Raw genomic sequence first — 25,609 nt, 5'->3', positions numbered from 1 at the left:
TCAGAAACTTCCATAAGCTGTAAAGCAGCATTTATGCTAAAACAGCAGAGGAATTCTGAACTATCCTTTCATAATGAGATATATGCATCTCTTAGATCTTGTATCATATGGTGATTAATTGAGACAATTGATTGTGGCTTTTGGGTTATGTGGATATTGGCTATAGAAACCTTTTTATGATTAAAAGGTAACTCACTAAATTTCTATCTTGATACCTTACTAACGCTTGGATGGCTAAAAGATCTATTCCCTTTTTCTTGGTTGACCTCTGATTTTTTGGAGACTCAAGAATGGCATTTTGGATTACTCTCTGTTGGCAATCATGGGGATGATTGGGCAGTTAACTAAATCTTGAGCTTGTTATTTGACATATTGATATACTACATGTTATGGATAAAATGTGCCCTAGGAAAATATGTCTATTCTTTTTGATTTTATTCAGTCTCATTGATACTGATGTTCCATGAAAAGATAAATGAAAGATCAGCAATTTTTACTTTTATCATTCATTTTTTCAGGATGGGATAGAAGCCCATTTTGAATATGTTAGCAGCAAGGATGATACTGAAAAGCATGTTAAGGTTGTAAAAGCTAGGCTTCTTGTTGGGGCAGATGGAATATGGTCTACAGTAAGAAAGCTTATGGTTGGTGATACTCCGCGGTGCCTAAATCTGGTGGAGTGGACTGCTGTTGTTAAAGATCCAAATGAAAGGTACATAACTTTTTTTGAAATTACTTTATTCATTTATTGAGAATATGATTAATGTAGTTAAAAGAAGTTATCAACAGGAAAAACCAACTGCATTACATTTTTTATGTTCCCTTTTGTTATGCAGCTTATTGGAAGCCATCAAGACTAAAAGGTGTCATAGAAATCTAGAGACCCGAAAACACATAATGAAGAAGACAAATAATTTTAGTGTCTAGGAGGGACCAGAGTACATCAGTGAGACTTGTGATAACATCTATTTACAACAGAACTTTGCAAAATCATGGTGTATTTTCTTTGATTAGTAAAGAACTGAAGATTAAGTTTGAATACTTGACATATTATTTACATATGCACTATCTTCAGTTGTATACGTAAGTGTAATGTCACAAGTTTATTGTAATTTGCAGCCCTGTTTGCCTTTGTTTTTTGTTTATTTTTTATCTTTTGACTGTGTTTGCAATGGTTTTGAGATGCCAAATAAATTGCAGATTATAAAGTACTTAGCAGAAGATAAACAACTCAAAAAACAAATGAAACTCAGGAATATAAGAGGTTGAAAATTCTAGAATTTTTTCTGATTTGATTTTATTAAAAAATTCTTAAAAGTAATAGCATCTCAAATCATAAAATGACATTACATATCTAAATCCAACATATTAATTTGCTGACAGGTGAAATAAAGGCCTATACAACATTAACCACTTAATAAATCACTTAGGATCAATAAGCATTTACAATTGATTTCTCCAAGGGTGATAGCATGAATAAGCAAAAATTTATGCTAAAGAGACAAAAATTCTTAGATGGCTGATCCTAGGTTTTCGACTAGTCTAGGATACCTCACGAGTTTTCCCCTTAACAACATGTGTGGAAGACCTATTAAGGAGATAGACTGCAACACTGCTTTTCCCCAATATTACTTAGGAACATTTTTGTATATTATAGACTTGGCCATTTCTGTAATGTGCAATTGTGATGTGCTGGGTGGATATTTTGCAACCAATAGTTTGTTAAAATTCAGTCACATAATAGGTAGATCACCCACATTGTAGAGACAAAGTCTTTCCTACCTTAAAGGGAAGGTTCCCCCTTCTCACCGTTCCTTGGATCAACTCAAAATAAGCAAGAATTTGAGAGATTTTGTAAGGGGATGTTACCAATATTCCTTTCTCTTATCTTTTAGGAAAGAATCCACTTACCCGCGGAGCGACTAATGGGCAAGATGAAATCTCTAACTATACTTCTATCTAATAGCTGAAAATGGTGATATTGATAGCAAACACCAACTCAAAGGCTAGTTGAAAGCGTACTGTTTGGCTCCAAGTTATGTTTTAATCTATTCTATAAGAATAACCTCTACCATTGGGGCACAAAGACTTCCAAAAGTAGGGAACGCTAACTATTTTTGTGAATTGAGACAACAACACAAGCTATAGCCAAAACTTCTAGTCTATGTATCACGACAATTGCTCTCAGCCAAAGCTTCGACTACAATTGGTTCTTAACTCATTATGCTGAATTATTTTAACATACAATAACAACATGAATAAAAGATAACAAACACAAATTACAGTCAAAGCTTCTAATTTGCGCTATCACAATTGCTCTCAATCAAAGTTTGAGCTCCAATTGTGTCATGTCCCCTCCTTAGTTTGACTATCAGAGTCATGGAAGTTAGCCTACCATGGAAGTCACGTAGGCTAGCAGTGTTGGACAGATGCATAGGGGATTCAGTGGGTGAACATGACATTTCAAACAGTTTTGGGCCAGTTTGGCACAGTTCCTTGATTTTAGGAGGTTTCCCTAAAATTTAGGGGGATGTGGCAGTTTCTAGATATGAGGTTACTCGGGACCAATTCTTGGTTTCAATTTTAGGATGACAGGATGAGTTTCCTATTTTTTAGGAGCATTCGTAGATATTAGGGAAGGAGCTGCCAGTTGACCCATTTTATCCAGCATCAGTCACAGATAGGTGACAGGGTCAGATTCATGATTGGTTGGTTATTTTGGGCTATTATAGGCTATATGGGAAATATTTTAATATATTTAAATATTTCCTAAGTTAGCAATTGAATAAATTAAAATAAGGCTATTTATATAGCCATTTTGGAGTAATAAGGGGATATTTGCTTCATTTGGTCAGGTATGCCTATGTGTTATAGCTTGTTGGAAAGGTCTCGAATTGTTATACACGATTTTCACTATCCGGAGACTTTTTGGTGGCTTGAGTTGTGAAATTTTGATAAAGTAATGTTTTTCCTATAGCATGGACGCCTTTATTTGGGAAAATGTTATTTTATTATATTTTATTTAAAAGTGCAAGGTGTGAATTTCATTTAGGGTTCGATTTGCACTTGGGAGGAGTTATAAGGAGATGAAGACCTAATTTTTGATCATCTTTTGGCATTTGAAACTTATGAATTGTAAAATTGCTCTGGAAGGGCGATTTTGTGGCTTGGGACAAAGTCCTCAAGTTGGACTATTGGGACGCAAACCTCAACAAGGATTTGGTGATTCATTATTGGAGTTGGAAGGTACTATTCTTTGTGGCAAGGATCGACATTCTTCATAGCACCATTTATTAGAAGGAAACATTACATTCAACTAGGCGGCCAACCTATTCTAGCTTGGGTGTTTCTTTTAGAGGCAGCTCGCGCTTGTATTGTGGGCGCCATTCCTTATTAGCAGCCACATTTTGCAGTTTGGAGATCATACAAGGGTTTGTGACAGCAAGCTCTCCATCTTTTGTGATTGTAAAACCTTCTACAGTTGGCGTCAGGTTCATTGTAAACAACAACAAATCCATTTGATATATTTATTTCTTTGACTGAAAAAATCTGAATATTATGCCTGGTACGCTTTGTTGATCACTGTTTGCGACAGTATTATATATTGGCAATGATCTCTTTGAAGTTAATATATCAGGTTGCTGGTTGGTTCAAGTATGCGCTATTTCAGAATTTAGTAATGATAAAATTTGCAGCATGTGTTTACATTTTTGAAGTCCTATTTATTTCCTATTTGTTATGCAATTATTTTATTTCCAAAAAATCCCAAAAACTGAAAAAAAACAAGGAAAAGAAAAAAGAATCAGAATTCAGCTAAGATCATTCTGTGGTAACAAATGCTAGTCAAAGATTCAGATTTTGAAACAAACGGTAATTTCCACGGTCACCAGAATTGGGAATATTTCAAATTGCTTCTTTGTTTTCACTTTTCTTCAAAAAATACTACACAATCAAAGTTATGCTTGCACAATTCTTCAGAGCTTTCTTGCATATAATAAAAGATGATTTTTTACAATAAGGGGGCACTTCTTATATAAGGAAAAGAAGTGAGAGAAAGGAGGAGAAAAAGGTGGGAGAAACTCAACCACCTTGACCTAGTCAAACTAGGTAAGAAGAATTATTTGATTACATGTCATGAGGACATGCAATCGAATTTCATGCAATTGCATTACGTGCAATTCATCTTCTGCAACTACAAAGCTGAAAAACACTTGAAGAAAATGTTAAAGTTAAGAATTTTGAATGAATCAAATCTTGTAGTTATCAGCTAAGGCCTTGTACTTGGTGATGCAATCATGGATCATTGTCGGTCCATGCCATTGTTTTCTCTTTGATGAATTGTCATTTATTATTTAAAAACTCAATGTAATCAAGCTTTTCCTCATTCCACAGTTGTGAACTCTTCTTTGTCAGATTTGTACATTCTGGTGTTTCTGACACTTTGAAGAACCTTCTCAATGATGTCTGGATGTAAACTCGGAACGACTTTCCTATCAACATCTTCAAATGATTCTTCTCTTTCTTTTTTTCTTTTTTCTTTTTAAAGTGCTTTGGCGCATTCCCACACAAATTTAGGTTCTACGGCTGCCATTGGGAAGGTGTACAGGTGTTCGAAGTGTAGATTAGATACTTATCGAACACTTTTGAAGGCTGGAAATGAATGGGTCAGCTTGTATTTCAGGGGAAAATGGCCGAAATCGGGTTTAAGATGATGAAATAAATGTGTGCAGAAATAGGACTTTTGTTGGGAAAGGTCAAGAATGAAAGTTGGAAACATTTGGGTATGTGCAAGATGAGAGTTTGGGTACTTTAAAATGTGAGTTTTCACCAAAATCGGGTTCTCTAGATGTCATTACATGTGGTGAAATATTCTTATTTTACATGATGTAAAACATGCAAATTCGGTTCGGAGAGAGCGAATACATGTATGGGAAAGTGGAAAATAAGTGGGTTTGGAAAATGAATGGAGTATCGGAGATGGAAACATGGAAACGCACTTGCATTCTTGGGTGAAAAACTTCAACTTTTCTCCAAAAACAAACTAAAAACAAGCAACAAACAAGAAAGAAAAAGTAAAACAAAAAATAAAACAAAAACTTACCTCGTGCTATTGACTCAAACATGACAAATTTTAAGATATCCCTTTACATGCAAATTTTCGTTTTTGGAGTTTGGAAGATTTTTTGCATTTGCAATGAGAGGATTTCAAACTTATTCAAAGACAAAATGAAAAAGACATGGGCTGCATTTGAGCAAATGGACAAAAACGAGCCAAAAAATGCAATATTGTAGCAAAACAAGTAAGAAATGCAAACAAAGTTGAATCCTTCTACTTAATTGGAGCTCAATTAGCCAAAAATGGAGGAACCCTTCAACTTACTTGGAGCTCAATGAGCCAAAAATGGAGGAAAGAGAAGTTTAGATGAATAAGTCTTCTCCAAAATCAGGTTCTGCAAGTGCAAACGCATGCAACAACTAAGTACCTTTGACAAATTCAAAGTTGCAAATCATGATTTTCAAGGTCAAATGCATGGATGTTTTTGCATGTAAATGCTAAAATGTGGTCTTCAATCCCCTTTAAATGCAAAACATTTGGGCAAAATACATATCCTTGGGCGTTTTTGGAGAAAAATGTGTCCTACAAATGCATTTTTGCTAGAAATGGTAAAAAATGTGAATTTCAAATGCATTTACATGCATTCAAATGCTAAAATGTGCCCCCTAAATTTATATGCATGTGTAAAAATGATTGTCTTTGGGCATTTTTGGAGAAAAATGTGCCCTTGTGTTGCCTTTACATGAGACATTAGGGCATGCAATGGGAAAAAACGTGGACTTCAAATGCATTTACACGCATCTAAATGCCAAATCTCACTCCAATGTTTTTGCTTGGAGAGCAAAATTAGACCCTCAACATTCAAGCACATATTTAAAATAAGCATGTATTTGGGTTGGAAGTGCAAATCGCACTCTAGGAGAGTCATTACATGTAACGCCCGACATCTAGTTGTGACTTTTCATGTTAAGTAGACTCTTGGGAAGGGGCATTACATATTTAAAATAACATGGAAATGATATGCATTGGTGTAAATCGCACTCTAGGAGTACAAACGCATGTGATGTTTTGTATGTAAAAGGCATTTCTCATGTAAATTGGACTCTTGGAAGCCTTTTACATGTTTTAATACTTTTTTTTTGTGTTTTCCTAGCAGCCTCTTTTAGAGGAGAAGCATTAATTTGGTTCAGAATTTAGTGGTAAATTCAATTGCCTCATGGGACGTAGTGGGAAGCTTGTTAATCAACAAGTTTGAAGATAAGTTTGATAATCGCTCCTTGGTTGAACAATTGACTAACATCAAAAGACATCCTAATGAGCATATTTCTGATTTTAATTTTCGTTTTCAGTGGACTTGGGACAGAATTCCAACATTTGTTAAGCTTTTTAATGATTATGCATTCTTATTTTATTTGAAAGTATTTAATAGCGATATTTCAGTTATGATACAATTTATGGGAGGACGTACTTTGCTTGATGCATTTGATATTGCTGTTAGAGCTGAAAATAGCTTAATACAAGCCAACAAGCTGCCTCTCAGGCCTCCAATGCCTTATTCAGTAGAAATACAACAAATTGTACCAGCTGTTATACATCGTTAGCTGTAATTCCACCTATGCCAGCATTACCAACATTTAATGTGCAAGTTGCAGCAGAAGAACATGCTGCTACAACTCCTATCAGAGAGCTAAAAGAGTAGAATTTGGACTTAATTGAGAAAAGTGACAGTATGATGCGAACTTTGCAGATTTATGGAAATGTAATAACGAATTTGAAAAGGCATCAAGGTCAATACAATAGGCCTAATCAAGCTTCCTATTAGGAAAATACACAACTTAATCAAACTTCAGGATCAAATAAGCAAAGGCAAGCTCAAGGATAGTAAAGAAACTATGGTCAAAGAGCTAACCAGCCCTACAATTATGCAACTCTTAGTAATTCTAAAGAATTGGTAGTTGTTCCTCAAAACAACTATGCACATGATGAGAAGTGGTGCAATACTTGTAATGCTGGTCATTATTCGCTTGATTGTGCACACACACTTGAGGCAAGAAGACGAGATGTTCTTAAAGAACAACAAAATAAATACTCAAGGAGAAGTTCATCATGATCAAGTGCAGCAACAAGGTAACCCGGATGCTACTCTGATGAATTTTAGTGAATATGAGGTTGTTATAGCAGAAAATTTTGATCAAAACCAAGTTTGGAGACCTGTATCAGCGGGAAAAAGGTCAAAGACCCAAGTTGCAAATCTGCAACAGCAAGTTGATAAGGCAAAATGTTGATAATACTCAACCAGGACCTTCAAATGCACAAAAAATGCAATATCTGCCAAAAGGACAACAAGTACAAACACAAAAGGCAAGTTTACCACCATCACAACAGCAAAAGGAGTCTTTTGTGCCAAAAAATCAATCCAAGGTTAGTACACAACATTTCAGTATTGTTGAGCATCTAAAGAAGGCTCATGTTCCTGTTTCCATGTGAGATGTTTTAGCACTCCGAGGTCAAAAGGATATGCTATAGGAATCATTATAGTCACTAACCTTATCTGATGATGCTTTAGCACATCAAACACTTAGAGTTCTAATGGCTGCAAATGCTAATACGTCACAACAACCATCCAAGATAGTGAAACCACTACCTTTTTACGTTACAGTCATAATAGGTAAGTACTTTGTTCATAATTGCATGATAGATTTAGGTGCTACTAGCTCAGTGATGCTAAAGAAGATTGTTGATCAGCTAGGTCTTAAATATGAACCAATTGAAAAGGGGGTGGTTCAACAAGATGGGACAGCTATTGAGACAACTGGAGTTATAAGGAACATGGATTTGACCTTACATTCTTGTCCTAGTTTTTCAGTACTTATGGATATATACATCATTGATTTACCTCCCTATTTTTTCATATGTTTATCATGTGATTTCACTACCAAAATAGGAGTTTATGTATCTGCAGATTGGTCTCACATGCTTTGCCGCACTAGGTATGGTACTAAGATCACAATTCCATCTGAACCTATTGCTAAGGATTGCCTTGAACATAATATTGTTACTATTGAAAATGAGCCAACAACTATTTTATTTGACCAAGAGGAAATTAATGCTGTTCATGAGTCCAAAACGCAGATAGACAATGTTCCTGATATATTATTAAATGAATGGGCTGTTGAAAATGCTGAAATTACAAAAGAACGGGTTGAAGAACCAAGTCTGGGCAATTATGTCATTCGTGAAACTACTGATTTTTTGCCAAATGTCATGAAAAGTGCAGATTTTAAGTTTGGAACAGCAAGGTAATGAGGTGTGAAAATTATTTTTTGATAGTTCACGCAGCAAAACAGGTGCGGGAGGAGGTTGTATGCTGATTTCACCAACAAATGAAAGGTATTATGCTTCTTTCAGATTTACTTTCAGCTGTATCAATAACATTGCCGAATATAAAGCATTTGTAAATGGATTAAAATGGGCCATAAAGTGAGGTATAAATTGTCTGCAAGTTTTTGGTGATTCTGAATTGATTGTTAACCAAGTTAAAGGCATCCATGCTGCTAAAAATAATTTTTTGAAAAGTGGGATTTAATTGAAAGTTTTGAAGCATTTAATTTGCAATCTGTACCTAGAAATCAGAATAAACATGCTGATAGACTTGCTGAAATCAGTAAAAATAAAAGAAATAATCATGTAAAAGTTATCGTCAGACTTGCTGTACGAAATAATGCTGAAAGTTGGCAAGTTTTAATATCTGATCAGCATATTGTTAATTTTTTAAGAGAAGAAGCTGAGTTTTCTCAGCCTAACCAACAGAAACTAAAGGATCAATATGAGGACCAGATTATTCAATTAAGGAAAAATAAGATGCCTAAGGGTTTAGTAACTTTAGAATTTGTTTTTAATACTGACGATCAGTTTAAAAAGGATAAATCTAACTTGGAGATCAAGGAAGAACACTATGAAGAAACTGAAGTAGTGAAGGATAAAAAGACAAAACTTGGAAAGGTATGTACTCCTGAAGAGCATCAAACTTTTATGAATTTATGTCATGAATTCCACGATATTATTGGTTGGAATTATTCAGATTTGAAGGGATTTGATCCTAACATTGCTCAACACACTATTGAATTGGAACCTGGTGCAAAACCAGTTAGACTAAAACAAAGGCCAATAAATCCTAAATTAGAACCTCTTATGATCAAGGAGTTGAATAAGTTTATTGAGAGCAATATTATATTCCCTATCAAGCATACTTCGTGGGTTTCAAATTTGGTTCCAGTTAGGAAGAAAAATGGAGAAATTAGATTGTGTGTTGATCTCCGTGATTTAAACATAGCTTCATTGAAGGATAGACATCCTTTGCCTTCACTAGAACAAATCTTACAAGTTGTTTCATGTTCAGAATGGTTCTCATTGCTGGATGGTTTCTCTGGTTATAATCAGATTTTGGTCAAGGAAGATGATAGATTTAAAACATTTACTACCAAGTGGGGAACTATGGCTTATTATAAGATGCCATTTGGTTTGTCAAATGCAGGTGCAACCTTCCAAAAAGCAATGGATAAGGCTTTCTTGAACTTAATGTACAGGTTTGTGCTTGTTTATCTTTATGACATTACTATTTTTTCAAAGAATGCAGCAGATCAATTTTAGCAGATGCAAGGAATATGGTATATCTTTGAATCCAAAGAAAAGTGTTTTTTCTGTTCATGAAGGTAAACTGTTAGGATTCATTGTATCTAAAGAAGGTATTACTATTGAATCTGAAAGAGTAAGTGCAATTCTCGCTTTGCCACTTCCAGTTCATAAAAAGGGACTTCAAAGTTTCCTAGGTAGAATTAACTTTGTAAGGAGATTTATTCTGAATATTGCTGAATTATTAATGCCATTAACAACTATGCTAAGAAAAGGTATGGTTTCAGCTGGACAGAAGAAGGTAAACGTAGTTTTGAGTTGATAAAAGAAGCATTAGCTGCTGCACCTACATTGTTAAATCCAAAATTTTCAAAAGATTTCATATTATATGCATATGGAAACATTGATTCCATTGCTGCCATGTTAATACGGTAGAATGATGAAGGTTTTGAACAGCCATTTGCATTTTTCAGTGAAGGACTTAAGGATTATGAACTGCATTATACCTTCGTTGAGAAGCATGTTTTTGCTGTTATAAGAAGTTTGAAAAAGTTCTGACATATGCATTCAAATAATAAGATCAAACTAATGGTTTCTCACCCTTCTGGTAAAGATTTCCTGCTCAACAAAGATCTAAATACTAAAAGAGTAGGTTGGATCACAAAAGCTATGGAATATGACATTGAAATTAATGTAACCAAGCTGGTAAGAGGCAAAGGTTTATGTGAATAGCTTGCTGGAAATGGAAATAATGATTTAATTCATGATGATAATGCTGTTTTGGCTTTATTAGATGATGAACAGCCTACTGTCCACAATATTCAGAATGATTGAGTGGACGATATGATAAAATTCTTGCAAACAGGACACTGTCCTGGAGGTTTGGAAAGGTCAAAATGAAGGTAATATAGATTACAGGCCATTCCTTACTATTTAATGAATGGTATTTTATTCAAGAAAGATTTTCAAGGTGTGTTGTTGAGATGTATTAAACCAGATCAGATTGAGCATATTTTACACCAATTTCATGAAGGGCCAACTTGAGGTCACTTTTCACCAAGAGCTATGACTCTTAAGGTGATAAAGGCAGGCTATTATTGGCCAAGTGTGTTTAAGGACGCACATTTTTGGGTAAGAAAATATAGGCAATGTTCAATTTTTGCAGGTAAAGAAAAATTAGCAGCGCTGCCCTTACAACCTATTTAGGTGGACCAACCATTTATGAAATGGGGTCTTAGACTTTATTGGCGTCATTAACCCACCATCAAGTGCAGTTCATAAGTGGGTATTGACAGCCACTAATTATTTTACAAAGTGGATTGAAGCGGTAGCTCTTAGAGATGCGAATGAAACCATTGTTTTAAATTTTCATGAAGATCTAGTTTGTGGATTTGGTGTACCAGATTCAATTATTTCAAATAACGCACTACATTCACAGGAAACAAAATTGCAAAATGGGCTGTCAAGAAGGGCGTGTATTTGAATACTTCATCAAATTACTACCCACAAGGTAATGGACAAGCTGAATCCACTAACAAGAATCTGATTCACATTATAAAGAAGACATTAGAAGGGAATCAACATTCTTGGCACGAAAAGTTGAAATCAGCACCGTGGGCTGATAGAATAACTCCTAAAAGATCAACTGGTATGTCTCCTTATACGTTGGTTTATGGTAAAGAAGCTAGATTACCTATCTCAGTTGAGTTTCCAGCATTAGATTTTATGCATCAATTAGACATGATTGATGAAAAGCTTATGACTGTGAGGCTGGCTCAAGTCACTGAATTAGAAGAGACAAGAAGAGGTGCTTTGCAAAAGATTGAGCATCATCAAGTTCAAATAAAGAGGACGTTTGATAAGAAAGCATTTCCAAGAAATTCTAACTAGGACATAGTATTAAAATGGGATGAACTGAAAAGTAGACCTGGAAAGCATATGAAATTTGATGCCATGTGGGCTGGTCTGTATATCATAATGGGTAGCACATCACATAATGCTTTTCATCTATCTACACTTGAAGGAGAGGAGTTGAAAATCCTGGTTAATGGGATTCACCTCAAGTGATACTTTTGAGGTTCAAGCTTGGCAGTTGAAGTTTTATAGTTGTTTTCAATAGATTTATTTTCAGCCAAATTTGCAAGGTGTCATAATAGCCAGTAGCTATTAGTCCTCACAACTATGATACAGTTGTTATGCCACAGAAAAGAGATCATAAAACGAAAACATATTCATCTCTTTGCTATGGTACAACTCCATCCTAGTTATCAAAACGAATAGCTACGGTATCCTATGACAACTAATAGATTTGTTTTCAGTTTTCAGTTTTAGTTTGGTGTGGTGAGGTGTGTTTATTTCAGCAACGCTTTTTAGTTTTTTAGTTTGGTAGTTTTCTAAAATTTTGAGAAGGTTTAGTTTTCTAAATGTTGAAGATAACTCTATGCCCAATGGATTTGCATAAGATAGCTGGTCTATTACTGTTTAGCAGGCAAACACCCCTGAGAGGTCACCAAAAGTGTTACCAATTTAACATACCTCCTAAATTGCTATGTTATGCTTGCCTTTATACTGAGCTAAATGTTTTTTAGTTGCTGAGCATACATATTACAAAATGAAATGGATGCAAAAAATGAAGTACAAAAATCAGTTATAAGAAAAATGATCATTTTTTATTCGAGATACAAGTACCAGAACAGTACATTTTATTGAAATATTCAAAACTTGTTTTGATAATGTTAGTAAACAGGTTTGTCCTCTCCAAAAATACCTTCACAATTGACTCTTGGATACCCAAAAGAAAGACTAACGCTGAAATTAACAATAGAGTCACTTGCAATTATCTTGTCAAGTGCTCCCTGAATTTTGAAATAGAGGTAGAACTCCCTCCTTTTGATTCAAAATAATTGATTTTCTGATATGCCTTTAACCAAAAGGCAAAGAAGGAACATTAACATTCATTCATCAACATGATATGAATGTGAACTTTAAATTAAACAATTAGAAACAAAATCAAATACATAGCATAGAGGCTATCCAATCAATCTTCCCATCTACAGAGAAATGAAATGAACTATAATATTCATTTTGCGTATTTGGATGAATAAAACCTCAAGATTTTACCACACACCAAAAGCCTTAATAAATGAGAGCAAGAAGTTATTTCAAATGTGACCAGAGTGACCATATGATCACTTCCAACCAGAGGAAAATAAATTAAAACCATAGGATTTCAAAGTAAATTCCCTCTTTATTTCAAATAAACCAGCAAACAACCATATGATTATTTGTCCTTACATCATAAAAAAGTTGCAAAATAAATATCCTCTACTCTTTCCCTTCTCTGTTACAAATCCTCAAATTGATAATGCCTTGTCTTGAAAAATGTGCAAAACAATTTCCAAACCCGAGAAGAACCCCTTACAATTTAGTTTTCTCTCATTAAATAACAATATTCCCATTATAATGATAATTAATTCTCTTAAAGAATTAATTATTTTAAATTTTCCAATTTACCCTATTTCATTTCTCCCCTTACAAGTTTGCCTTAAAGTACAATAATAATTAATTCTTTTAAGGAATTAATTATTTTAAATTCTCTCTTTTTACTTTATCCCTCAACTTTCAAATTTCCACCTTCATTGCACTTCATATTAATGTTAATTCTTAAAGAATTAGCCTATTTCATGTGTATCAACTTTCCCTTAGAATTATTATGTGAGGGATTAATGTCATATTGATAATCAATTATTTTGCATTTAAAAATGATAATATTTAATCTTTTGAAAGAATTAAATATTATACAATGCAAAATAATTTATAAATGATAACCTTTAAAAGCTTACCATTTTTTTAATTCTCACATAGTTGAGTTGTAGAGAAAAATTTAGGGTTTCAAGACCTTAGATAACATTGGCTCTTTCTAGGAGCTGCATTCTATGCCAGGATGTAGAGAACTCTAGAATCTCTGTCTGCTGCTGTCCAGTGCTGTCCATTGGGCCATAGAGTCATCATTCCACAGTACTTGTGTTTGTGATAAGAAATATTAGGGCAATTCTGAGGGGTATCCATTATTGTCACAATCTTCTGACTGCAGGGTTGATTCTTTGAGTTAGTGCATTTCCATGTGCATTGGGGTTATCATTCTAACATTCGGCATCTCTTCATTAACTTGAAGTTGAAGTGGCTGCAAAATTGCTTCAACTTCAACTTCAGGTGAACAAAATTTGTCTTCATGAGTTAGATTCTCATTTCTTCAAGGAATCTCCCATTGATAAAATCACTGTACGAAAATTGTGAAAATTTGATGGAGTTTATAATAACATCTATTTGAAGGTAGAAGTGACTGTCGCACGAACATACACCATGGGCCTTTCTCAATTGAATTATTTGACAAGACTGCAAATATTACAATCCTCATTTCCAGCTCATGGTCATTGAATATCTACTTGCTACTTTCGCGTGCACCACTGACCATGACAAGTGGAAAATATTTTAAACCATTCTTCCCACTCGAGCCCTAGTCTTCAAAAAACATCTCTGACGCTGCCAGCAAGCTCTTGAACATTATGCAAACCTTTTGTGTTACTTTATTAGCTACGTCTGCACGTGTATTCTATATTCGAATGGAAAGTTGCACAAATAGATTGCTAACCCTAGAATTATTCGGGTTCAACAACATTCATTCATTTATGACAGCATTGTCTATGCTTCATAAGTAAAATTGGATACCATTCCCGTGTTAGCCCGCTAGTTTCTTTTGTGTTTCTCCGATGCAGGAACTTTTCTCTCTCTTGTGCTCATGCTCTTCCCACCTATACAGACATCTAGATGTGCTAGCATCTACTTACGAGAAATACTAGTTTGGTCTATTTCAGGGAGCTGTGAAACCATTCCAAGAGACATTCCTTTTGGCACAACTATAGCTTTATGTACAGGAAGTGCACCATCCATGTGAATTGCCACAAGCGCATGCCCTCCTTCATGATAGGCTGTTAATCTTCTTGATTCATTTGAAATTACAGCAGACGTGCGTTCACTACCCATCAAAATCTCATCTTTTGCAAACTCAAGATGTGCCATGGTCACAGCTTCAGTATTATCCATTGCAGCTTTAAGAGCAGCAACATTCACTAAATTTGCAAGATCAGCCCCAGAGAATCCTGGAGTTTCTCGGGCAATAATCATTAAATCCACATCATCTGCCTTCAAAACCTTCAACATCAGGGTTGGGGACTATGAGATGATGATCAAATTGACCAGGTCTAACCAATGTGTTATCCAATGTTTCTGGGAAATTTGTAGCAACAATAATTATTATTCCTTCATTTTGTATGAATCCATCAAGTTCCACCAATAATTGATTTAAAGTCATTGTCATAGCTCGTTGATCTTTAGGATTACGCTTTCCCCTGATAGTGTCAATTTCATCTATAAATATGATACAAGGTGACTGCTTCTTTGCAGCTGCAAAGAGATTGCGTACCCTTCTTGCTCCAACACCCACAAACATTTCTTCAAGTTCACTTCCACCGCAAGGAAAGAAAGGAACTCGAGCCTTACCAGCAATCGTTAAGTTGCCATCACTTGAATGAATCTAGGGTTATGAAGTCACAGAGCATAAGTTGCCTTAATTATGCAAACATCGGGGAGAACGGTGGAGTCTCAGTTGCATCAAGGTAACAATCTTCTTCACAGGAGTAGTCACCAGTATATAATATGTGCACCACTACAACGCCATCAAATATGTGACAACATCAACTTTGATAATATTATCTCCAGAACTGGCCTTTGACTGTCTATTATCAAGAAACTTCTGTGACATATTAAAAGTCAGACAACAATATAATTAGCAAAACATTGTGACATGTTGATAATGTTGGACTTCAAGGAAATTTTGCATCAACTCATAATATGCCCTCTGGATCCGCATAGCTATCTAATCATCCACATTTATGTGAGAGCAATAAATCATCTGCGGTGTCATATGGTTCTATTGCAAAATTTCTCATAGTGGTCTTTCTGACATCTATGCCGAATATAATGATATCACATACCTTTCAAGCCTCCAAAGGATGATCAACATCTCTCCCTGAAATTTGAATGGTAATACATCAAATTTGAAGTGTCCCATCTCAACAGCTTAATCACGGACATAATTAGGGTTTTCAATTGTGCGAGTGCCTTTTCCAGTCTGAACTGTTTCTTTTGATCACCTAACCACAGAACAAGGCATGGGACTCGGTCCATGCTTGTATTTCACATATGATTCAGACCTCCACAGAGGCTGAATATAGGCCAAGCACAACTTTAATTGGAAAGATCCATCCATCTCCCAAGTCATGGGAATCTATAGGGCGATCATCTTCATCTGTCTCGATGTCTTCAAGGAATCTCCTTTTGATAAAACAATTATATAGAGTCTGTGAGAATTTGTTCAAGTGATTTCAAATTTGTGTCCTCACAATCACATAGGCCTTCACAAGTTGAGTGTACTTGAATTTGCATATCAGAATTAGAATTTGAACTTAAATCTGAAGCTTGAGCTATGCATCGGAATCTTCAAACTTTGAATTAAACTTTTGAAATTGCATGCTAAGATTTAGAATTGAACTAGGATTTGAACTTGGACAGTTTTAGAACATGGATTGACTCAAGGGAAGGGAAAAAAGAAAAGATGATACAACTTTATTGAAGGGAAACACCAACCCAAACAAAAATGTTTACCATACGGGTTAATTAAGAATTGCACACAGGTAATGAACATGAACACGAACACGAACACGAACACGAACACGAACACGAACAACAGAACTCTTCTTATTATTCGCAGTACATTATTCTTCAATGATAAGATTTGATGAATACAATGCTTCTCGAAGGGGTTATAAATACTTTCCGAGGATCCTTCCCGAAGGTATCCGTCGGCCAGATACATTATGTCTGCTACAAACTATTTATCCGTCGGCTATATAACAAGAACTTTTCCGAAGGGACTTGTCGGCTGATATACAATTTCCTTTCCGAAGGGACCCGTTGGTTGATACACAATTTCCTTTCCGAAGGGACCCGTCGGCTGATACACAATTTCCTTTCCGAAGGGACCTGTTGGCTGATACACAATTTCCTTTCTGAAGGGAACCGTCGGCCAATACACAATTTCTACCGAGGACATCATCCCCCCCAAAAAGAAAAGTCTTCTCCTAACAACTATTACAAAATCTCTGAGACAAATCAACAACCAAAATACATTGACTGACTAACTGGTCTTCAACACTGTCACCTTAGCCAATCTGACATCTAACCCTGATAGCCACCTGTGCCGCTTTCTGCCTTCCAATTCCGAGTACATTGAACCAAGTGTTGCTGCACTGCCTCCAATTGGATGATTAGCTCCTCTCGAGCTCTCTACGCATCCACCAAGACAGCCTCACGGCCAACACCTACTCTCAGTGCCTCTGGTACACAGACACTCTATGCCTACAGCAACTCCAAGTCTTCTCAACTGGTTAGACTCCCACGACTGATATCCGCAACGACTGGGGGTCTAGGGTTGGGACTGAGTGACACTCCGATGATGAAGTTGGCACATGAGATCGTGGGACTGTACAAAGAGGTTTACTATGCACGGCAGCTCGCGGAGGCGGATAGGGCAGCAGACAGTGTTGCAGCTCAGAGATCTCTAGCGGTTGAAAAAGAGGCAAGAGAAAAGTTAGCCACTGATTTGGCTGACAAGCAAGCAGCATGGGCAGCAGAGTGGGCAAAACTATTGAAGGATATGGTAGCAGTGGTACAGGAGAAGGACGCAGCTACCTGGGATAAAGACGTAGTAGAGCATGAGTTGCAGTTGGCCAAGATGCAGGCTATGGATGCTGCGCTTCTACTGAAGGAAGCCGTAGAGGTTAATTCATAGATTCAGACAGATCTGTGCATCCGGACTGACCAGGTGTATGAGTTACGTCGTCAACAGCACTCTGCTGGAACACCTCCTCTCTAGTATTTCTTTTCTTGATTGTGGGTTGTCTCCTAATTTTGCTAGTCGTTAGGAGACGACTTTTCCTTTTGGGGGGGATGATGTCGTCAGTAGAAACTGTGTATCGGCCGACGAGTCCCTTCGGGAAAAAAGTCTTGTTATGTAGTCGACGGGTAAATAGTTTGTAGCGGGCATAATGTATCTGGCCGACGGACTCCTTCGGGAAAGTTCTTTGGAAGGTATTTATAACCCCTTCGGGAAGCATTATAAGGAGGCAGATGAGATCTTATCATTCAAGCATAATGTAATATGCGAATAATAATAAGAAGAGTTCTGCTGTTCGTGTTCGTGTTCATTATCTGTGTGCAATTCTTAACCTATGCGATAAACATTTGGCGCCGTTGCTCGATGGACCTGGTACGCAGGCAGGCGGATATGAATTAAATGCTAAACTAGTTGAACAAAGATAAGAATAAGCTGAAGGAAAAAGATGACATACGCGTTGCGCAGGAAAATTTAATTTTGGCTCAGCAGATAGAGCGTCGAAGGAGGTTTCAGAAGATTCTCGACGGAAACAAGAGCGCGGAAGGATTGTTGAAGGAGACTCGACAACGGCTTGATTTGGTGGAAGAAGCGAGGGAGGAGTTTCTGAACCTGCATACGCCACGGGAAGACAATCCTAACGGAAGGAGTTGACCCGCACGGCTCGGAGTGCCGAAGGAGCATGAGCGTGGAGTGACCTCTTCGTCCGAGATATACTTTTAGAACGAATAGCTTCGGTTGACGAACCCTCTTCTTCACCAAACAGCGCGGGTGTTGAAAATAGCGCGGAAGCCGAAAACAATGCGGGTGTAGAAAATAGCGCGGGTGTGCGGAACAACGCGGGTGTGCAGAACAACGCAGGTGTGCAGAACAGCGCGAGTGTGCAGAATAGCGTAGGTGTTCAAAACAGCGCGGGAGCTCAAAACAGCGCGGGCGTGCAAAACAGCGCAGGTACACGACAAAACCCCCAACATATAGTGATAATGGCAGGTCCGATGGAAAAATTGCCTAAATTTGATGGTGATGAAGCAATTGATCTCATTCGACATTGTAAAACATGTGAAACGATCTGGAGGGCAAATGGCATAATAGATACAAACGAATGGATCCGACAATTTCCTGCTACCCTACGGGGTGTTGCGATTGATTGGTTTACTGATGCTGATCCACAGAAATTAAATAGTTGGGATAATATTAAGGAGTTCATTGCGGAATTTCAAATTTTGCGTGATGATAATGAAATTGTAGCCGAGATATTCAATACCAAGCAAAAGAAGAATGAAACAGTACGGGTCTTCGCTAGGAGATTGAAGGACTTAATCAGTAAAATGGAGAATAAGCTGGTAGATGGCCTCCAGAAAAGATGGTTCATTGAAGGCCTTCACCCGAAGCTGCCGAAAAAGATGAAGATCGTGCCACCATCGACATACATTGAAGCGTACAATCGGGCAATGAACCTCGAAAGTGACGAAAAGACAAAGAAGAAAAAGAAGACTAGCTCATCAGATTTAGATGATGATGACCCTTCAGGAGAAGATAGCAGCGACGATGACGAGGGCAGCAACAAGAAGGTCCGCGCCCTCCAGAAGGACATGATGCGGATGATGAAGGAATTCAAAAACATGAACAAGGAGACTAAGGGTAATGATCTATGGTGCACGGAGTGTAAGAAAGAAGGGCATACAAAGGGATCCTGCCCGAAAGATCAATTTTGTGAAATTTGCCAGATCCTCGGACACTCGGTAAAGGAATGCCCTTTCAATTTAAAAACAAGGACACCGTAGCAAGTGTTCCTGTCACAGGAGGCATCCCCGTCAGGAGGGAACGGGAACACCAGTACGGAAGGTGCCACATCAGGCGGATATAGAAACAACCGGCGCGGTCCAAACAATAGCAGCAATAACAACAATGGTGGCAACAACAACAATGGAGGAAGGAGTTGAATTCAGTACAATGCGAATGGTCGGCCAATTGTTCAATGCCGCGCATGCAATCTGTGGGGTCACTTCGCCTGAGAGTGCACAACGACGAACACACCGAAGTTGCTATGCTGATGGTTTGGACCTGGAGATCATGATGATACTAAGTGTCCGAAGTCCGGAGTAAACTTGATTACCGTAGGGACAGACGAAGAAGAAGTTCTGGCAATCACTCGGAAGTAGGCGAAGCTATACACCCAGCGGAAGAAAAAAAGAGACTGGAGGAAGCAAGGGCAGAGATCCAGAAAGCAACACAGGTAGAAATGGCACACCTGAAGGACCCGCCAAGTACCTCAGTCTGGAACTGTGCAGAACAGAACATTGTACGGAAAATATTGCAAGCTGAGATACCCGTCAGGATAAATGATCTGTTGCTCACGATGCCTCAACTCTGTACGGCCCTCACAAATATAGTCCCAAGTGCTAAGCAACTCGTAGAGCAAGACAACGACAAACAGGGGGGTACAAGTGCAGAAGATCCGATGTTGTTAGGTCTTTCCTTTGGACGCTATCCGGCGGTATTACGGACACGATCGTCGACGGAGGATCCGGTGTCAATGTGCTACCAGAGGATACTTGGAAAAAGTTGGGACGGTCGACATTATGGCCACCTACCTTCCAGCTGCTAACGGCCGATCAACATGGAATCAAGCCATTGGGAATACTCACAGCGCAACCAGTGACAATCGGAACACAACCATTCCTGTTGGACTTCGTTGTGATTCCTCTCAGGCGGAAGGGGTACGATGCTATTTTGGGTCGGGGGTGGCTGATACAAGCAAAAGCAAAACACGATTGGAAGAAAAATACTTTATCACTCAAAAGCAAAGGCCGGAAGTATGTCATTGATCTGCACACTCAGATGGTCGAGGACGAAGCCCTCTCGTCAGATTCTGAGGGAGAAGAGGATGAAAAGGGGCAAATTATGGAACTGGATAAGGAGGGAGTTTTACGACTGGAAGGAGATGACGATTTGGATTCAGTAAATGGTCTTTACCATTGGCAGATAGAGGATTATGAATTGTTTCCAACCTGCAACGTACTGACAATAGAAGAAAACAATACCGATGCATTTCCAAAGGAGTTCACTGAAATAACGGAAGGGGATGCGTCAGTCGATGTAACTTCGGCACATAAATTCACTGAAGAACCCATCAAATACAATGAAGTCGCGTTGCAGACCATGAATTTGGGAGACGAAGCAGAACCACGGAACATACTTGTAGGGGACAATTGGGACCCAGTACTAAAGGCAGCAACATTCAAGATATTTTTAGAATATAAGGATGTCTTTGCATGGACGTACAAGGACCTGAAGGGCGTACCACCTGAATTGTGTGTGCACCGCATTCCATTGATCGAAGGAGCAATACCCGTACGGAAAAGGCCCTACAGAATGAACAAAAATTATGCGGCTTGGGTTACGGAAGAAATCAATCGGATGCTAGAAGCCGGAATTATTTTCAAGGTACAGACCAGTGAATGGGTATCCCCGATTGTGATCTCCTTAAAGAAGGACTCCATTCAAATCCGAATATGTGTTGATTTCCGATGCTTGAATGTAGTCACCATCAAGGATCCGTTCCCGATCCCATTCACGGATAGCATCCTCGAGGAGGTGGCGGGACATGAGATCTACTCATTTATGGATTTTTTTCCGACTACAATCAGATCTCAATCGCAAAGGAGGATAAACTGAAGACGACATTTGTCGTAGAAGATGGGGTCTATGCCTATAATTGGATGCCGTTCGGTCTGTGCAATGCGCTTGCAACATTTTAGCGGATCATACTACACATCTTTGACAAGATGTCCGTCGGAAACTTCAAGGCATTTTTGGATGATTGGTCAGTGTTCAGTACGGAGGACAAACATCTGGCAGCCTTAGGTGAGTATATGGAAAGGTGCCGTCGTGCGCGTTTGGCCCTAAACTCGAAGAAGTGCAGATTTATGGTTCCACACGGAAGGTTGCTCGGACACATAGTCTATAAGGAAGGATTGAAGACAGATCCGGACAAAGTGCGGGTCATATTGGAGATGCAGCCGTCCACCAATGTGACAGAGGTAAAATCTTTCCTTGGGCATATAGGGTATTACAGGCGTTATATCAAGAATTTTGCCAAGATAGCATATCCGTTGGATAGGTTAACTTCCAAGATAGAATCGTTCCGATGGGACAAGGAACAGGATGAAGCATTCAAAGGACTCAAGGTACGACTGGCTACAGTACCTATTTTGGCATACCCGGATTGGAAGGAGGAGTTTCATGTCCATGTGGATGCATCAAACTATGCGATCGGAGCAACTCTCGCACAGACGGGAAGCCACGGGTTGGATCATCCGATCTACTTTGCTAGTCGTTTGCTATCAAAAGCTGAACAAAATTATAGTACAACTGAACGGGAAGCATTGGGGATGGTCTATGCTGTGCAGAAATTCCGACATTACTTGTTGGCCACTCCATTTGTGTTCTATGTTGATCATCAGGCCCTATTGTATATGATCAACAAACCAGTCATTCAAGGAAGAATCAGCCGATGGTTACTCCTGTTGCACGAGTTTACTTTCAAGATTATTGTATGGCCAGGAAAGAAACATGTAAGCGCGGATCATTTATCACGTATCAGAATAGGAGAACCGACAGATGGTGTAAATGATGACTTTCCTAACGCACAGCTGTTTCAGATTGCTGCACTACCAGAATGGTTTACAAGCCTCAGCGAATACTTGTCAACAGGACAGTTTCCAAATACCATGCCACCGAATGAAAAACGGAAGTTGGTGATATGGAGTGGAACATTCCAGCTGATTAATGGATTGTTGTATAAAATGGGACTCGATCAGATCCTGCGGCGTTGTATCTTGAAGGAAGAAATTCCACGTGTACTGAAGGAAGCGCACGAAGGACTGGCAGGAGGACACGTGGCCGGACACAACTGCACGAAAAATACTTCTAGTAGGATTATGGTGGTCAACAGTATACAATGACGCCGGGGAATGGGTTGTTGCATGCGATACATGTTAGCGAGCTGGAAAACCCTTGAAAAGAGATTTCATGCCTTTGAATCCTTCTCATGCTCAGGAGCTTTTTGAACGATGGGGTTTGGATTTCATAGGACCCCTGAAGACGAGCCGAACCAGAAGATGCCGTTACATTGTGGTTGCCACGGAGTACTTGACTAAATGGGTGGAGGCGCGTGCACTACCAGACAACTCAGCGGTAAGTACAACACAGTTTATTTATGAGCAAATTATTACTAGGTACGACATTCCATTGCAATTAACAAGCGATAGAGGAGGACATTTTGTAAACCATGTGATCCGACTGCTTACCACAGAGTTCAAAATTTACCATTCGCTGTCAAGTCCGTACTAGCCAAGGGCAAACGGACAGGTCGAAGCTACCAACAAAATCCTAGTATCAATTAAATACAAATCCTGCGCCATTGAAGGGGAGGATTGGGAGGAGAAATTACCTTTTGCTCTGTGGGCTTACTGCACAGCGTACAAAGTCACAATAGGACACACGTCGTTTCAACTGATGTTTGGACAGGAGGCCGTAGTACCAGCGGAATTTATGATACCAAGCTTGCGGATAGCACTAGAAAACAAGTTGGGCGACATGGAAAGCTTAAGGGAGCGGCTGTATAAACTGAACAGGTTAGAGGAGAAGCGATTATTAGCATAGTGGGCAACTGAAGTAACGCAGAATAGGCGGAAGGCATGGCACGATAAGCACCTGAAGTTAAACAAGTTTCAGCCCGGACAGTGGGTATTAAAGTACGACGGTCGGAATGAGATCAAACCGGGCAAGTTCAAGGTTAAGTGGGTCATGCCATATCAGATTTGGGAAGTAGGGGATAATGGAGCAATCAAATTATGGACTTTGGATGGACACGAAGTGCCTCAGGCGGTGAATGGGTTGAAGTTGAAGATATATCATGAGCGGAAGACTTCTGTGTCAGAAAAAGGGTAAACTAACTTCGCTAAAAAAAAAAAATAAAATAATAATTTTGGAAAAAAAAGAAAAAAAAAGAAAAAGAAAAAAGTAAGTAAAGCACCGTATGGTTTCTAGAAAGCACCGTACGGTTTCTGGGAAGCACCGTACGGTTTCTAAGAAGCACCGTACGGGTTCTGTAAAGCACCGTACGGTTCCATATTAACAGGAGACAGCACCGTATGGGTTTCCATATCTAACTTAAGGCGTACGGTTTTCCAGACAATTGTAGTACAATTTGTTTAAAGAATGTACGGATTTTAGGTTGTAGTACGGCTTTTAAAGAAAGTACGGATTTCATGGCTGTAGTACGGTTTTCTAAGAATGTACGGATTCCATAGTTGCTGTACGGTTTTCCTTGCACTGTACGGTTTTTAAAAGTTGCATTTTCTAACACTGAGACCATCGTACGGTTTTTTAAGAAGCCTCAGAAGATTAACGTACGGAATTTGGAGCCAAAAGTTGTAATTTCCATTGTATGGATTTTCAAGACCAGGTGGGATATTGCAAGTACGGCCTTCCAAGAAGATTGAAATCTAGATTGTGTCAAGTTGGAAGCCGTACGAATTTCATCACAGAAGGGTCAAGTTATCATATGCAACTTGCAGGGCACTGTATGGCTTGTTAAAACACCAACCATACTGAAGGCTTCCAGCATTTCAAGTGTACGGTTTCCTTCTGAAGAGTAGGGTACGGATTATTGAATGCAAGATCTTCCAGGTTAAGGTACGGAGTTCACCAGTAAGCAAGGCGGTATACCATGATCAGTGGAGGGTATTGAAATTACTACCGTACGGATTTGGGGAAGGCAAACTGTGGTATGGTATTGTGGTCTTTTGTTGGTACGTTTTTTAAAAAAAATTTTGATTTTTCCTTCCAACTTTTCCAGCGTACTGATTTCTCATTCCAAAGGTTGCAATTCACCGTACGGACTTGGAAGAATTCTTCACTGTACGGATTTGGGAGATCGTTAGGAAAAGATAAATATAATTAATGGAGCCTGCAGGTAAACGGCAGTGGAAAAAACAATTAGCACAGTCCAAACTTGTGGAGGCAGGAGCATGGCAGGTACAGGTAATTTGAATGAAGGCTCGAGCAGCAGCAAGGAGAAGCGTAAGATTGTAGCACCTGCAGCAGCTGAAGTCACACCACAGACTATACAATTTGAGGGATTAAATGGAATGGATTGCCGGAAATGGTGGCAAGAAACCCCTGATGACCATCTAGTCAAAGCAAGCATCAGAAGAGCGCAGGTTGAATGGGCCATTCAGATGCCGGTTTTTTGCATTCGAGATTATGAAGGGTATCTGCGTACCATGATTGAGACATATGGCAGAGCTTCTCGCAAGAGCACATTTCAGTATCTGGGACGGAACTTAGTGGTATCATTCAAAGCAGCAAATTTCACACGGGTTTTTGGCATTCCAGGGCAGAAAGATTTAGCCGAAGAAAATTTCAAAGGACGGAAAGCTATTTTTAATCAAATTAGTATGTGGAAATTTGATTGAAGCAGAACAGGCGGCATTAGCCGAGACATCGAAGGGAAGGGGTTTAAAGAAAACCGACATTTCGGAAGGGCCATGGTGGTGTCTGATGGACTTGGTTAAAAGTAGGCTCACGGGATCCTCTAGGGCATCGGATATCACATTTCCGCAGGTGTCCATGATGAACGGCATAATGAATGGGAAAGTGTATGATTGGGCGTCTGTGCTGGCTGAACGGATGCATGAATTCATGACTCTCCAGCACAAGACCTTCTATATGCCCCATTACGCCATTGGTCTATTCCTGGATGCTGTAGCACGGTTGATTCCAACGGAGGAGATAGAGGCACAGCCTGGACCACTGGCTCCAGGAGAACCTCCTATCATGCAATGGAAGCACTTGGACACAATTTTTGGGCAGAAGGGTTCAGCAGGTCAAAAGAGGCCCCA

General features: G+C 38.7%; 1 protein-coding gene across 3 annotated transcripts in view; it reads left to right on the top strand.

Moving 5' to 3' along the window:
- LOC149539082 (zeaxanthin epoxidase, chloroplastic-like) overlaps positions 1-25,609 on the top strand; it is a 240,480-nt gene that overhangs the window by 101,372 nt on the left and 113,499 nt on the right. For all 3 annotated transcript variants that reach the window (XM_089800438.1, XM_089800439.1, XM_089800440.1), the window contains one exon: positions 519-712. In XM_089800438.1, coding sequence (XP_089656564.1) covers positions 519-712 — 194 coding nt within the window. The remainder of the gene's footprint in view (positions 1-518; positions 713-25,609) is intronic.

The sequence above is a fragment of the Cupressus sempervirens genome, chromosome 9, assembly GCF_028749045.1.
Source record: "Cupressus sempervirens isolate cs-2001-9-10 chromosome 9, ASM2874904v1, whole genome shotgun sequence".
Taxonomy (NCBI): domain Eukaryota; kingdom Viridiplantae; phylum Streptophyta; class Pinopsida; order Cupressales; family Cupressaceae; genus Cupressus; species Cupressus sempervirens.
Note: the sequence above shows the minus strand (reverse complement) of the source record. Positions and strands in the feature narration are given on the sequence as shown.